At 39.0% G+C, this 15,398-nt stretch overlaps 1 protein-coding gene across 2 annotated transcripts in view; it reads right to left on the bottom strand.

Moving 5' to 3' along the window:
• The window catches only part of LOC109269136 (probable maltase-glucoamylase 2), an 86,647-nt gene that overhangs the window by 10,343 nt on the left and 60,906 nt on the right, over positions 1-15,398 (bottom strand). The window contains exons 37-45 of one of the 2 annotated variants that reach the window (XM_053896769.1): positions 14,980-15,118; positions 12,906-13,039; positions 12,591-12,625; positions 12,374-12,490; positions 11,664-11,812; positions 11,464-11,548; positions 10,757-10,813; positions 10,208-10,332; positions 8,055-8,143 (exon numbers count right to left, since the gene is read on the bottom strand). In XM_053896769.1, coding sequence (XP_053752744.1) covers positions 8,055-8,143; positions 10,208-10,332; positions 10,757-10,813; positions 11,464-11,548; positions 11,664-11,812; positions 12,374-12,490; positions 12,591-12,625; positions 12,906-13,039; positions 14,980-15,118 — 930 coding nt within the window. Of the gene's footprint in view, positions 1-8,054; positions 8,144-10,207; positions 10,333-10,756; positions 10,814-11,463; positions 11,549-11,663; positions 11,813-12,373; positions 12,491-12,590; positions 12,626-12,905; positions 13,040-14,979; positions 15,119-15,398 lie in introns of those variants that run through there. The other variant, XR_008420158.1, reaches the window with a different exon arrangement.

Below are 15,398 nucleotides of genomic sequence, written 5' to 3'. Positions count from 1 at the left end.
TTCTTTTTTTTTACTGATTCTGATCTTTTCAGAGTCACCAGTGACACAGTATATTAAATCTAAATATCTCTTCACAATATTCAGGTTTTTACACCTTTCCCCACACATCCCCTCCTTGAAATCATCCTTAGTAGATGTCTACTTTACTCATTCTTCTCATGTGGCTTCTGTAACTCCTATTTCTTAAAAGACAGTTTCATTTCATGTTTTGTTCTTGCCCTTATACATCTTTTAATTAACAGTCATGCCACCATGAGCAACAAAGAATTATCTAGCCCCAAATGTTAGTACTACCAAGGTTGAAGGAACCTGCTCAAAAAAAAAAAAAAATGCACTTTCTTAAAAAAGAAGAAAGTTGGAGAACTCTTGCTTCCTGATTTCAAAATTTACTCAAAGCAACTGTAATCAAGACTGTAGTACTGGCATGAGAATAAATATAGTATATGTATATATAAATATATGTAACTATGTGTATATGTATATGTAAATATATATAGTAATATATGTGTATATATGCAAATATATATAGTAATATATAGTATATATATGTAAATATATATAGTAATATAAATATATAGTAATAAATATAGTATATGTATATATAAGTATATGTAACTATGTGTATATGTATATGTAAATATATACAGTAATATGATGAAGATTTATTTCTGTGTCCATAATTCTATTTATGTTTAATATGTATAATATAAATATATGCACATATATATAAAATATACATACATCTTCATATTTAAAATCAGTTGATTTTCATTAAGGGTCCCAAAACAATTCATGATGGAGAATAGTCTTTTCACATATTATGCTGGGACAACTGGATATCCACATGCAAGGTAATGAACTTGGATTCTACCTCACACCATATACACAGATCAACACAAAATGGACCAAAGATCTAAATGTGAGAGCTTAAACTCTTAAAATTCTTTTTTTTTTAATGTTTATTTTTGGGAGTGGGGGAGGGGCAGAGAGCTAGAGGGAGACAGAAGATCCCAAGCAGGCTCTGGCTGAGAGCAGAAAGTCTCATGCAGGGCTTGAATCCTGAACTGTGACATCATGACCTGAGCCAAAGTCTGATGCTTAACCAACTGAGTCATCCAGGTGTCCCCTAAACTATTTAAGTCTTAGAAGAAAAAAAGGGTAAATCTTTTTGATCTTGGATTTGGCAATAGTTTCTTAGTATACCACAAAGAGCACAAGCAACAAAAAAATAAATTTGACTTCGTCAAAATGAAAACCTTTTGTGCTTCAAAAGGACACTACAAAGTGAAAAGACAATCCACTGGATGAGAGAAAATATTTGCAAATCATATGTCTAATAAGGGACTTGTATCTAGAATGTTTTTTTATAAAAACATTTACAATTCAATAATAAAAAGACAATCTATTGTAAAAATTGACACAGGATATTAACAGACATTTCTCCAAAGAAGATATGTGAATGGCTAGTAAGTACATGAAAAGATGTTCAATGGCATTAGTGATTAGGGAAATGCAAATCAACCAAAACCACAATGACATATTACTTCACACCCACGAAGACAACTAGACTCAAAAAGACAGTAAGTGTTGACAAGGATGTGGAGAAACTGGACCCTAATGCACTGCTGAAGGAAAGTAAAATGGTACAGCCTCTTTGGAAAAGGATCTGGGGGTTTCCAAAAAAGTAAACATAGACTTACTGTATAGCCTAGAAATTCCACTACTAGGTATGTACCCAAGAGAATTGAAAAACAAAGTAGGTCTATACAAAAACTTGCACACAGATGTTCATAGCAGCGTTTTTCCTAATAGTGAAAAAGTAGAAACAACACAAATGTCTACCAACTGATAAATGGATGTGTAAAATGTGGTATTTTCATCCAAAGTTTTATTATTCAGCCATATAAAAGAAATGAAGTATAGATACATGCTACGACATGGTGGAACCTTAAAAACATTCTGTTAAGTGAAAGAAACCAGTAACAAAAGGCCACATTTATTCAATTTATATGAGTCCATGATTCCATTTATAGGGAATATCTAGCATACACAGATGTATAGCAACAGATCAGTAAATGCCTAGGACTGCATTTTCTGGGGCTGGAAAGAATGGGGGCAGGGTAAGGAAGGATTGAAGGGTGGTATTTACAAGGTGGAGGGCTTATTTGGCGGGTAAATAAATTGTTCTAAAATTGCTTGTGTAATTGTTATACAACTTGGTGAATATACTAAAACCACTGAATTGTACACTTTAAATGGGTAAATTACACACTGTGTGAATTATATCTCAATAAAGCCATTACCAAAAAAAGTTGAAGGCCCAAGAACAACAAAAAAAGGGTATTACTTCTTTTACAAAAATATATATATTATTTAAAATTTATGTTAATATTTATTTTTGAGAGAAAGAGAGAGCACGCACGTGAGCTGGGGAGGGGCAGAGAGAGAGGGAGGCACAGAATCTGAAGCAGATGTCAGGTTCTGAGCTGTCAGCACAGAGTCTGACATGGGGCTCAAACACACAAACTGTGAGATCATGACCTGAGCCAAAGTCAGATGCTTAACTGACCGAGCCACCCACGTGCCCCTAAAAATATATATTAAAAAAAAATCTTCTACCAGATCAATCCAATCCAGTGTATCATTTCTATTTGTCATAACACTCCCAGGCCTATCACTCTGTGGGTCCCTCAGTCTTGCTGGCATCACACCCATATTTCCAAATCCCTGCTCCACCAGGAGGCTCCACAGGCATCTCAAAATCCAAGTGTGCAAAATTAATCTCATTATCTCTCATCATTCTCTAAACTGACTTTATTTCCCATGATCCATACCATGATAATGGAATTGCTCCCTGCCCAATCACCCAAGCATACAGCTGGCATGCAAATAGTTGGCAGTGACCTTGGCAAGAGGGCACTGATACAGTGTTGAATACCTCGTCACAGCAACTAACTCCTTTTGCTGAAATTTGTCACTCACCAAACAAATCCTTGATTAAAATTTCATCCTTCACATAGGTTTAAGATTGGGAACATTCTAGGTCATTAATAAATACAGTTCTTAAATTTAAAAATGCATCGTAGCATATTATTCTCTTATGAGGTTCAAGTCTGCAACTCTCTCTTTTCTTTTTTTTTTAACAGAGAGAGAGCTCATGCAAGCAGGGGGGAGGGGCAGAGGGAGAAAGAATCTTAAGCAGACTCCACACTCAGGGTCTTACATGGGGCTCGAACCCATGACCCTGGGATCATGACCTGAGCCAAAATCAAGAGAGGGGTGCTCAATGGAATGAGCCACCCAGCTGCCTTAAGCCTGTTAACTCTCTTAAAATCTAGTAGGTACTTGGTTAATCTCCTTTCTCTGACTTATAGACTTTCTGTGGTCACATTAACCACACTGATTTGAATGTAATGCATCTTAAAGGCTTATCCTGGAATTTTATTTACCTTGTATATTAATGATATGTTTTATTCAGTATCCATGTGCCAGGAATTCTCTCTACACATTAAATCATTTTGTCTGCATAAAAAAGTCTATATGATAAGCAGAGGTTTCTAGATGTTAAAGATGAGAAAATGCTGGCAAAGAAACGTTAGGCATCTTTCCAAAAGACATACAACCAATTGGGGCGCCTGGGTGGCTCAGTCGGTTAAGTGTCCGATTTAGGCTCAGGTCATGATTTCATGGTTTGTGAGTCAGGCCCTATGCTGACAGCTCAGAGGCTGGAAACTGCTTCGGATTCTGTGTCTCCCTCTCTCTCTGCCCCTCCCCAACTCACGCTCTGTCTCTCTCTGTCTCTCTCAAAAATAAACATTAAAAAAAAAAAAAGACACACAACCAGTAAATGATTGAAATGGTATCTGAATCCAGATCTATGGAATGCCACATTCCACGTTCCTCTCCATGGAGTTTACTTATCACATTGAACTTTACAGAACTAATCGAAGACTAAATTGAACTTTGAAAAAGAGTAATCTTATTCTTTCATAGTCCTCTCTTTAGCCAGGTTCCACCTCTAAATGAGCAACTGAGTCATTTGAAAAATAGCTCTTTATATACTATATTAAATGAGTATGAGGCTATAAGAAGTATCCATTTACTGAGAAGACATTTAAAGTGCCATCTGCAATATTATCAAAACCTTGGAAATACTTGCGATATATTTAACGAAATATGTGTAAGACCCATGCACTGAAAACTACAAAACAGTGAGATAAACAGGCCAACGTAATTAAAAGTGATAGGTAGACATTCCCAATTGATTTATAGAATCAGTGTAATTGCAGGCAAAAATTCTAGCAAGTTTTTGTTAATTACTACTTTTTAAAACAATTTTGAACCCACATTAGTTAACGCAGCGTGGCATTGGCATAAGTATAAACGTACAGATCCATGAAACAGAATAATCCAAAAATAGACTTTCAGCCATACATGACCTATTCACAGCTGATAAAAGTGTCAAGATAATACAACAGGGGAAAGGCTCTGGATCAAATGGAAACACTCGGGGGGGGAGGGCGGGGGGGGAGAATGAGCCTTCACCATTATGTACAGACAGAATTTAATACAAAATAGCTGAAAGTCCTACATGTAAAAGCTAAAACTGTAAATCTTCAAAAATATAGGAGGGAGAAAAATCTCTGTAACCCTGAGTTAGACCAAGTGATGTTGCGACGTATAATTTGTATTTGGTCTTCTTCTGGCACAGAACTCTTAAAACCCTTGGATTTTTTCCTAACTGATGAAAACAAAGTATCTTTTGTCATGTTAAGGAGGTGACTTTTGGAAAGCACCTCAGGGTCGTGGCTGGTTGCCAGGAGAACCAAACCTGTTATTTGAGGGCTGGAACTTCCAGCCCCACCATGAGACCCTTGCAAGGGCAGAGGAGTTAGAAATGGTATCAGTCGCCAATGGCCAATAATGTAGCCAATGATGCCAAGATAACGAAGCCTCCTTAAAACGCCAGAAGGATGGGGCTTGGAGAGCTTCCGTACTGGTGAGCATGTAGAGATCTGGGAAAAATACTGCCTCTGGAGAGGGCATGGAAGCTCTGAGCCCCTTCCCACATACCTTGCCCTATGCATTTCTTCCACTTGCTGTTCCTGGCTTATATTCTTTGATAATAATCTGGTAATCTAGTAAGTAAAATGTTTCTCTAAGTTCTGGGAGCTGCTCTAGCAAATTAACTGAAACTGAGAAGGAGGTTGTGGGAACTTCTGATTTATAGCCAGTTGGTCTGAAGGACAGGTAACAGTGGACTTGAAAGTGGTGTCTGAATCCCAAGCAGGAGTTGTTGGAACTTCCAATCTGGAGTGGGAGGAATGTGAAGTGGGAGAGGGAGGAGGAGGCAGTTTTATGGGACTGAGCACTTAACCTATGGGATCAGATGCTATTTCCAGGTAGATAGTGTAGGATTTGGGTTGAGTTGAAGGACACTAGTTAATGTCCCAGAATTACTAGTTGACATGGGGGAAACACTCCTCCCACATGTTAGACTTGGTACCAGAATACATTTTAGGCCAAGACGCAAGAAGTACAGATCTTTTCGTCAAGAAAGGCATGGAAAAAATGGACTTTTATAAAAATTAAAGTTTGTTTTTTGCAAGATGCTATAGAAGAATTGTATAGGTGAGTTATAGACAGGGCAATGCAAATTGTATCTGATAAAAGCTGGTATACATAACTCTTATAATAAATATAATAAATAGCTTAATAATAAAAAGATAACCCAATAAAAAATAGGCAAATGACTTGAAATGATACCTCAATAAGAAGATATACAAAGAGCCAATAAACATAAGATGTTCAATGTCAAGGAAATGCAAATTAAGTCCAGGCAGAGATGCACTATGTACCACTAAAATAGTTAAAATTAAAAAATTTTGTAATGTTTATTTATTTTTGAGAGAGAGAGAGAGAGAGAGAGAGAGAGAGAGCATGAGCAGGGGAGGGGCAGAGAGAGAGGGGGACACAGAATCTGAAACAGCTCCAGGCTCTGAGCTGTCAGCACAGAGCCCAGTGTGGGACTTGAACCCACAAACCATGAGATGATGACCGAAGTTGGAAGCTTAACCAACTGAGCTACCCAGGTGCCCCCAAAAGAGTTAAGATTTTAAAAACTGACAATACCAAGTGTTAGTGAAGATGTGAGAAATTGGAACCCTGAAATATTGCCGTTAGTAAGGGGGAGGAGTATAGCCATTTTAGAAAATAATAGGGCTGTTTCTTCAAAAGTTAAATATATGCTTATCACATGGCCCAGCCTGGCAATTTCACTTCCAGGTTTTCACCCAAAGAAAATGCAAACATAGGATTACAAAATGACTTATACTCAAATAATCATGGCAGTTTTATGCATAATGGTAAAAAACATAAAACAACTTAAATATTCACCAATTAGCAAATGGATAAACAAATTCTGGTATACCCATACAATGGAATGTTATTCAGGAATCAAAAAGGTAATAAGCTACTTTTACATGCCACAATATGGCAAAACATTTTGTGACCACACATCATTTTGCTAAGTGAAGGAAACTAAGCACAAAAAGAATAAGCCCTGTATAATTCTATTTACGTAAAACCTAGAGAAGACAGATCTAATCTATAGTGACAGAAGGCAGATCGGTGATTGCAGGGCCTGGAACTGGAGGTTGGGAGTGGGCAGGGGTGAGGGGGAAGTTCACTGGAAAGATGCAAATGGGTCTTGAAATTACAAGTTATGAAAATGTTCTGTATCTTGACTGTGGTAGTGGCAATACAACTGTATATATTTGTCAAAACTCATTTAACTGTATACGTGGGATGGATACACTTTGTGTAAATACAGCTCAGTCAAGTTGATTAAAAAAATAATTTCACTTCTAAGAATCTACCCTATGGAAATAATATGACATACAAAGGTTAATCCTCGATGTTGCTGATTAACAATGAAAACAGAAAACATCCTGTATCCTATACAGAGAGCAATTATAGAAAGTGAGATAAATTGTAGCATATCCTTTCATTGGAATATGGCAATCATAATGGTGTTTATGAAAAGTATATGATAACATCTAGACATATTTCTGTCATTATTTTAAGTGCAAAGAAACAGGATTCAGAAATTAAATATGCAGTATGTTTTCAGCGATATAAAAAATTATACATTTTCTTACGTCACATGAAAGCATATAGAAGGATATAGCAAAAAAATATATATAAAAGAATAGATATAAAAGAAATATATAAAATAATATAGGAAAAATGTTATTACTTTTTTCTAGTTTTCTGTCTTTAAAATATTTTCTTTAATGACAATATATTACCCTCATAATGAAGAAAACAAAAAGGAGGATATTACCACTGAAAAACAAACCATAATTTCATAAACTGTGACCCATTGCAAGATTAGAATGTTCTAGTCTACAGTAATAAGGAATGGAAAATGGGCATCAGTTGGTAACAGCGTGTCAGTATGTCTACAGAAACGTCTAAGGAAGAGGATGCTCTGATTATATTGACAAACCCCAATTATCTAAGGTAGCACTGTCATATCCCTAGATTGGAGAAAGAAGGCATACAAAGTAATATTTCATTGATATAAGCATTTTTTTTTGACAGTACTTAATACCCTACTTCTGAAACACCAAGAAATTTTCTGAGCTCTAATTTGTCTCCTCAGTGAACCTACTTAGGAGGAAAAGGGTGTCTGGTTACAGATGGCTGGTCCAAATAACAAAGCCAAGTCTGTGACCCACTGAGAATGGATGATATTTGCATCCACACTTTTATCAGAGCAAGGCAGTTAGTTATACAAAGATAGATCACTCCTGGCTGACTCCATAACATCACATTGTTGAACCTCAAAACTGGGGACCATACACTGTTCTACAGTAATTACAATGTAATATAAAGAGCAGGAAAAATTGCAAGCATTCTCCCAACACATTCGCTTTATTAACAGTGGCAGAAACAGGTTTAGAGAAACATTTCCAGTTCATGCCAATTCTATCCTGAGCTATGGTTTTTCTGCATATGCTGTAGGGGGAGCCTGGAAAGCTCATACTTACCAATGCTTTGTCCATCGTCCCAGAATATCTGACCTTCAGCTTTCCCATTGTCATCCAAAGCAACAATCAATCCCATAAATTTTTGTCGACTATGGAAAAAAAAGGAGTTTTTTTTCCTCTAGATTATAGGTTGTAAGAATGAAGGACAGATGCTGTTGAAAATATTACTCAACCAAATCAAAAAACTTAATACATTAAAATTGCACATAAAGTTCTAAAAATAGGTAAAATGAGATAAAATACAAGATACTTAAAAGCTAATAGAAAAAAACAAATTTAATGAAACATGTGGTACAACTTCAACTTTCAAAAATCAAAAATAGTTCATAATTAAAAATGTATCTTCTTTACAAAAGAGCTTATTGCATGTTGCTTAAATATTAAAGTTTCCTAGATAGTTTAAAAAAGAATTTTGTGGGGCACCTGGGTGGCTCAGTCGGTTAAGCATCCAACTTCAGCTCAGGTCGTGATCTCACAGTTTGTGGGTTCGAACCCCACGTTGGGCTCTGTGCTGACAGCATGGAGCCTAGAGCCTGCTTCAGATTCTCTGTCTCCCTCTCTCTGTGCCCTTACCCCACTCATTCTCTCTCTCTCTCTCTCTCTCTCTCAAAAATAAACATTAAGAAAAAAATTTTGTTTTTGAAAATTTTACACATAAATGTATTTTATATAACAGATGAAAACATAAATATCATTAAAATGAGATGTACTTAGATATAGATCTATGTAAATATATTTTGCAAATAGAAATGGATTACATCTCAAAGGATGTATATGCAAACTAATTTTCATTAAGTGCAGTCATATTTAAATTATTTTAATAAAAGAAAATATTTGTTTGAAATTTTGAGGTGGTTTTCTTATAGTAGAGACTTATAAATAATTGCGGTAAATAAACACCAAATATGTATAATCAATGTCCTTTAATTTGAATACATCTCAAAATATTTAATTTCTTAAAGATTTAATTTTTTTTAAGTTTATTTATTTATTTGGAGGGAGAGAAAGAGGGTGCATGCGTGCGCACACACAAGCAGAGGAGAGACAGGGAGACAGAGGGAGAGAGAAGATCCCAAGCAGGCTGCGTTGTAGGTGCAGAGCCCAATCCGACAAACCACGAGACCAGGACCTGAGCCAAAATCAAGAGTCAGATGCTCAGCCGACTGAGTCACCCACACACCCCTTAAAGATTTCATTTGTAATAATGAATATGAACTTGTTACTCATGATCTTTGTGTGAATTAAAAATAGACACTTAAAAATGAAATATTCATACTCTACTTTCACACATATTATAAGTAATAAGATAAGATGTGAATTCCTTAGGAAGAAAACCACCCAACAACCCTTCAGTAGCTTCCAGATTGCTATAGAATAAAATGCAAAGTACTTGTCCTGGCATTTACAGCCCTCCAGGATCTGGTCCTAACCTGCTTGAATTTTATTTCTTTCATCTCTCTCCCTTATCTTCGCTCCAATTAAACTGAATGGTTTGCTCTTCCCCAAACCAAACTCACTTTTCACCTTTGGTTCTTTAATAATCCCAGAATATGTCTTTCCCTGTCTTCATGTTTTCAAATCCTACTTTTTATCTAACGCTCAGCTCAAAGCTGTCTTTCATGTTAAACCATGATTTACACCACAAGGTGGAGCTAACTTCTCCCCTTTTGAATGGTTCTTGGTCTTTTTATCTCTGCCTCTCTTAACATAACGTGTTCTCCTTAATTTAACACACACACACACAAATAAAAATATAACTACATAAATATAAGTATACAATCTCTCCTGAGTTGACCAAAGTAGACCTTGGAAGGAGTACTGAATCATCCTTGGGTTGCCATCAAATCAAAGAGCTCATTAATATTCCCAACTTTTTTAGTAGTGTGGAAAGAGGCACACACTACTGCCTTCAAGGAAATTTTTGTCCCAGGCCTTGGACACAGACCTACACTAAAAGTTCTCCCCAGGACTGATTGTATGAATGAATGCATCCTCCCCCAGATTCCACTCAGAAGGCATTTACAGAATTGAATCAACGAAATGTCTGTTATTTGGTTTATTTACCCACAGAGCCCTGGTTAAGGTGGTGAGCCCCCTGTAAGGCTACCTCATTATGACAAAGTGAGGCCAGCAACACCTTTGCTCCTCCTTACCTGGCCTGAGTGTTCATTGCAGGCTCTTGCCAAGGCAGGATGTAGCCTCCTCTGATATGAAGGTTGATGTGGTCAAGGGGAGCCTCCAGGGTTTTCCAGTAACCTGTTGACGTATTGCCAGATTCCTAGAAGAGAGAAGATAGGCAGGTAAGGATGACAGATAAATCGATGAAATGAATAGATGCATGCTTTCGTACAAGTTTTTCCTTTCTAAGGCAGCATGTTGGAAAGTCAGCAAGAAACCACAAGTCTAAGCAGGAAAATCTCTGATTTTCAGCATTGTTAAAAACTCTGGAAAGCTATTCTTTTCTCTGTATTCTCCAGAAAAGGTGGGGATGGAGTTAAGAGAGAAGGCAGTGTGATATGGGATGTCAGATTTTACCTATTTATGCTTTCGTGGATGCTTTTATTTTAGCAAACCTTGCTTGGTTGAAAGGTTGAAAATGATTGCCTTAGAAATTATGTGCCTCAAAGCCAGGAGAAAGTGCTGGCTGCCCTTCTGGCCAGCATGGACCAATCTGGTTCTTCACAAAATAGGTTTGTTCTTACCGTGCTGTAGTCGTACCAACGGGCTCTGGGAAAATAAGCTTGGATCTCAAAAGTGTTCTGAAACATAAAATTGACACGTTGTTATGTATATTCTAATAACTTAATCTTGATTTTAAAAATTCTTTCTGTAGAACTTAGGCTAAAAAAATGGTAATTTTATTAATGGTTTTAAGAGTTTGGGAAGTGTAGTCAAAAAAATATCTGGGAAAATTCTTCAGACACATTGAAAAATACGTTTTTTAAAAAGGTAAATTTTATAAGATGCAGGGTAACAAGACACTAGAGTGAAAAATCAGCTGGTGTTGTGAAGTTATCATTAATGGAGATTTTGAAAGAAAATGATTTCCTGGGGCTCAGTTGGTTAGGCCTCTGACTTTGGCTCAGGACATGGCCTCACAGTTCGTGGGTTTGAGACCCGCTTCAGGCTCTGTGCTGACAGCTGGGAGCCTGGAGCCTGCTTCAGATTCTGTGTCTCCCTCTCTCTCCCCCTCTCTCTCTCTCTGCCCTTCTTCCACTTATGCACTCTCTTAAATAAACAAACAAACAAACAAATAAATAACATTAAAAAAAGAAAAAGATCTCCTTTATTTGTTCTAGAAAGGTATTTGCCACAAAAATAGTGAGTGGGACAAAATGATCTTTAAAATGCCCTTCCTGTACTTTAGATTATGTGACTGAGGGTTTCTGATCTCTGATGGAAAACTCACACTTTCCAGCACGGGGCTGATTAAGATAGCAGGGCCCAACATAAACTGACGGTCTATATCCCATGTCACTCTGTCATTTGTAAACCTTAAAAAAAAAAAACAAAAACAAAGCATGAAAAATCCAGGAAACTGTTAGGACTCTTGCAGAAGACCATTCACAAGACAGGCCAAACCTCCTTGAGGAACCAGGCTGTACTCACTCATGGAGAAGGGGTCGGACGACAGTGCTGCCCTCAACGTGAGCTTTATGCATCAAAGTGTAGAGGTAAGGCAGCAGGGCGTATCTGGTCTGAAGGACTTTTCTTGAGTACATCTCGAAGGTTGAATTCCAGGCCACAGGATCTTGTCTCTAAAGAGATAAAGGCACACGGGGCAGATACTCTTTACGCCATCATAATGGTATCAGAAAAGGGTCAGCAGGCACATATCCCACGTGTCTGTGACATAAATCTCACCCTTCATCGCTATCCTGCCCTTTCTCTTGCCCCTACTGTCCTACTAAACTCGTGCTTCTTGCTTCCCACTCTTAAGTGGACTCTTAAGTCCTCTGCACAGGTGTGGCCTTGGCCTTGCACAGGGCTAGAGAGATGGGTCTCTGTGCCCACCGACGTAGCTTGAATGGACTTGAGTAAAATAAAAACTCTCTCAAGAAGATGAGTTTCTTTTCTTTTAGCCCCATAGGGAGCTATAAACCCTTCTTTCCTCATAGGCATGAATCCCCCCAAGAGATGAGCAAAAGTGTATTCTCGAAAATTGCTTAGAACTCTGGGATTGCGAACTCTGTGGATTTTCTAAGAACCGGAGGTGCTGATTTATGACTTTTCCTCAACAAATAAGTATGATATTTTGGAGGGTTAAAGAGAAGCTGTGATTTGAGGACACAAAACTGTGGCATCCACTTCTGCCTTACCCTTGTCCCGATGGTGTTGTGGTTTCTGGAAAATGGGTAAAAGGCCCCCAGCTGCATCCAGCGAAGACACATCTCATATTCGGCATTTCCAAAGAACCCACAAATATCCGCTCCTGTCTGAGACGATGCAAAACCAGAGCATGAGGTGGGACTTTTGCAGGCTGCAGACATGTTGGCATCTGACTGAACGATTAAAAATGGCGCCACTATAACTTACATAAGATATTCCAAAGAGACTGAACTCCATCATGCCTGCAATGAGAAGATACAGCCGTGTTGGGTGAAGTAGCTCTTTTGGATGGTAGGTTTGACCTGTCTCTTCCATACCCTATGTGGAAGCCCCAGGCCGTTCATGATGAAAATACCAAAAGATGGGTATGGATTAACACTCTCATCTGCATAAAGAGAACTCCGCTCCTGCTGCTTCCCCTGCCCACATGGATCATGACCAGACATAACCAGTGCGGCTACAGAGCACATGATCCAGTGCCCTCCCCGCCAGCAGAGGCCCCCGGGGAGGAGGCCCACTCACCAATGATAGACTTCCTCAGCTGGTCCCACGCGGCCGTGTTGTCTCCCAGCCAGTGACCTCCCCAGCGGCCAGAAGAAGGGAACGTGGAGCGGGTGATGACGACCCCTCGCTGTCCTGTCACCGCCTGCACGGCTCTGGATGGAGGTGAACAAGGAGGTGAACTGAGGGTGAATTTGAGGATGAACAGTCATGGAACTTTACATTACATTACCTTACATTACATTTACATTACAGAGAGTAGCTTCAGCCTGGAGTGTGAGGCAGCAATGGTGTTCCATTTGGAGCCAGAAAGCTTCTTCCCTGAAAGCATCTGCTATTTCAAGGTGATGCTGAGAGTCATGGCAAGACGACGGGAGATCTATCATCTAAATGTGGATTCCCTTTCTTAAAAAAACTGAATTAACTAGTTGTCTACATAGAGGTGGGAGGATGGAGTGGGGTGAGGGGTGACACAGGTGTTTATGGAACAATTACTCTAACCCAGGTATTATCCTGGTCACCCCCACGTACACTGTCTCACAACCTCATGAAGAAGGTTTCCTTGGCCTCCTTTTACTGTTAGAAAATTGAGGCTCAGAGTTAGACAATTTGTCAAAGGACATTTAAAGAGCAAGGAGGAAGATCTGGGACCCAAATAAAAATATATATGACTATAGCTCTTTGGTAATATTCTCCCTACTACACTAGTCCTCACTAGGTCAGATAAAGTTTGCACACAAGGACAGATATGCACAAAAGATGTTCAAATATCTCTCTAAGGAAGGCGGATCTTCGGCCTGTAGCCTCAGTGAGAAAATAAAAACAATTGTGTAAGACTGAAAAATCAATGTAACAAAAGGGAAAGTCTATTAACAGATGCTCGCACATAATGCAATCCACATATTTGCTGAAGAATGCATTGCAAATCAATAGACACCGATGAATTATTCAGTAAACGATGTCAGAAAGAGAGGCTAGCTACTGTGGTGGAGATTCATCCATTTAGGTCGCTTCCAATATTTCACACCAAAACAACCACGCACATGGATGGACACACACACATGCACTTACACGTGCACACACACACACACACACATACACACACACATATCCAACAGATAATGTGAAGGCCTGAAACAAGGCAGGGATACAGAGGAAGGGTAGATGTGTCTGAGGCAAAAAGCTCGATTGTCACCATTTCAGAACTCTGGAAATTAACCAGCCATAGAAAGAAATGAAAATCATCTATCCAAGAAAAACAATAAAGTCTTGGCAAGACAGTGAGGTCTGTGGCATTTGAACTTGGGGCTCTTCCCAGCTGACCCCATCCCTAGTTCAGTGGCTCCAAAATCCAGCAGCCTCAGCAGCCTCCGAGGTCTGACCTCTTTTGGGGCTCTGTTAAAAGCGCTATCCCCAGAGCACAATTAATACTGTTTTCTAGCTTCCAGCCCCCTGGCAAATCTCTATTCCCAGGGTGTTGTGGCCATTTGATTGGACTCAGAGCTCAACTCAGCAGGGAGAAAAAATTCCCAATCGAGGGATTTACCAAAACAATAACAATTTTCTGGCACCATCACAGGTACTCAGGCTGTGGTTCAGTCAAGACAAACACAGCTTGGCTGGTTTTAGAGTAAATCCTGGAGAAGTAGAACCATGGAGAACTTTGTAAAACTCCTACATATTCCTGGGGATCGAAAAGACTGTACATGCCCAAAGCTCTGTGCACGCCCAGGAGAGAGCCATGGAAGGAGGAAGTTTCAGTGACTCACTCCTGGCTTAACTTGAAGTCCTGAGTAAGCAGGAAGTGAAAGGTAATGCTGTCTTAAGAAACCTCCCCAAGTTTGAAGGTGTGGCTTCTCAGATTTATCCCTTGGCAAAGGGTAAAAGACATAGAGTCAAGGCATCTAAGGTGACCAAGAAGGCCTTAACGTTGCTTTCAGTTTGGCGAAACTTGAGGTAGGCTTTTCTTTTCTTTTCTTTCTTTCTTTTTTTTTTGAGTTTAAGTCATCTCTATACCCAGTGTGGGGCCTGAATTTATGATCCCAAGAGTCTCATGCTCTTCCTACTGAGCCAGCTGCTCTAGGAACACACTCACTCGTAGGTGGGTCTGGTCTGGGCCCATCCGTACAGGCTGTGCACGTCATAGTGTCGCACCCGTGAGCCATCTGGCAGGATCTGCTGACTCTCCATGCACAGGGTCTTGCTGCTAAGGCCCATGTCCCTGGACTCCAAATCTGAACAGAAATGCCAAGTTACTGCCCAAACATCTTGCTTTGTACGTTCACTAGAAATGCCCGTTGTCTCGGTATTTCTCCATTTCAATCAACGACTTTGTTACCAGTGACAGTTCCAATTTCAAGAATTATTTTGTCTATAAAAACAACATCCTGTAACATTACAATTAATGAAGGGTAAGGACAGGGTGTAGAGTTAGGAAAGCCACGCTTCATTTTCCTCTGATACTTATAGAGTGCTGTCAATCGCACACTTATCAGCACAATCAACTCTTCTATT

The sequence above is a fragment of the Panthera pardus genome, unplaced genomic scaffold (assembly GCF_024362965.1).
Source record: "Panthera pardus isolate Hobbes unplaced genomic scaffold, ASM2436296v1 HiC_scaffold_8, whole genome shotgun sequence".
In the NCBI taxonomy this organism is placed as follows: domain Eukaryota; kingdom Metazoa; phylum Chordata; class Mammalia; order Carnivora; family Felidae; genus Panthera; species Panthera pardus.
Note: the sequence above shows the minus strand (reverse complement) of the source record. Positions and strands in the feature narration are given on the sequence as shown.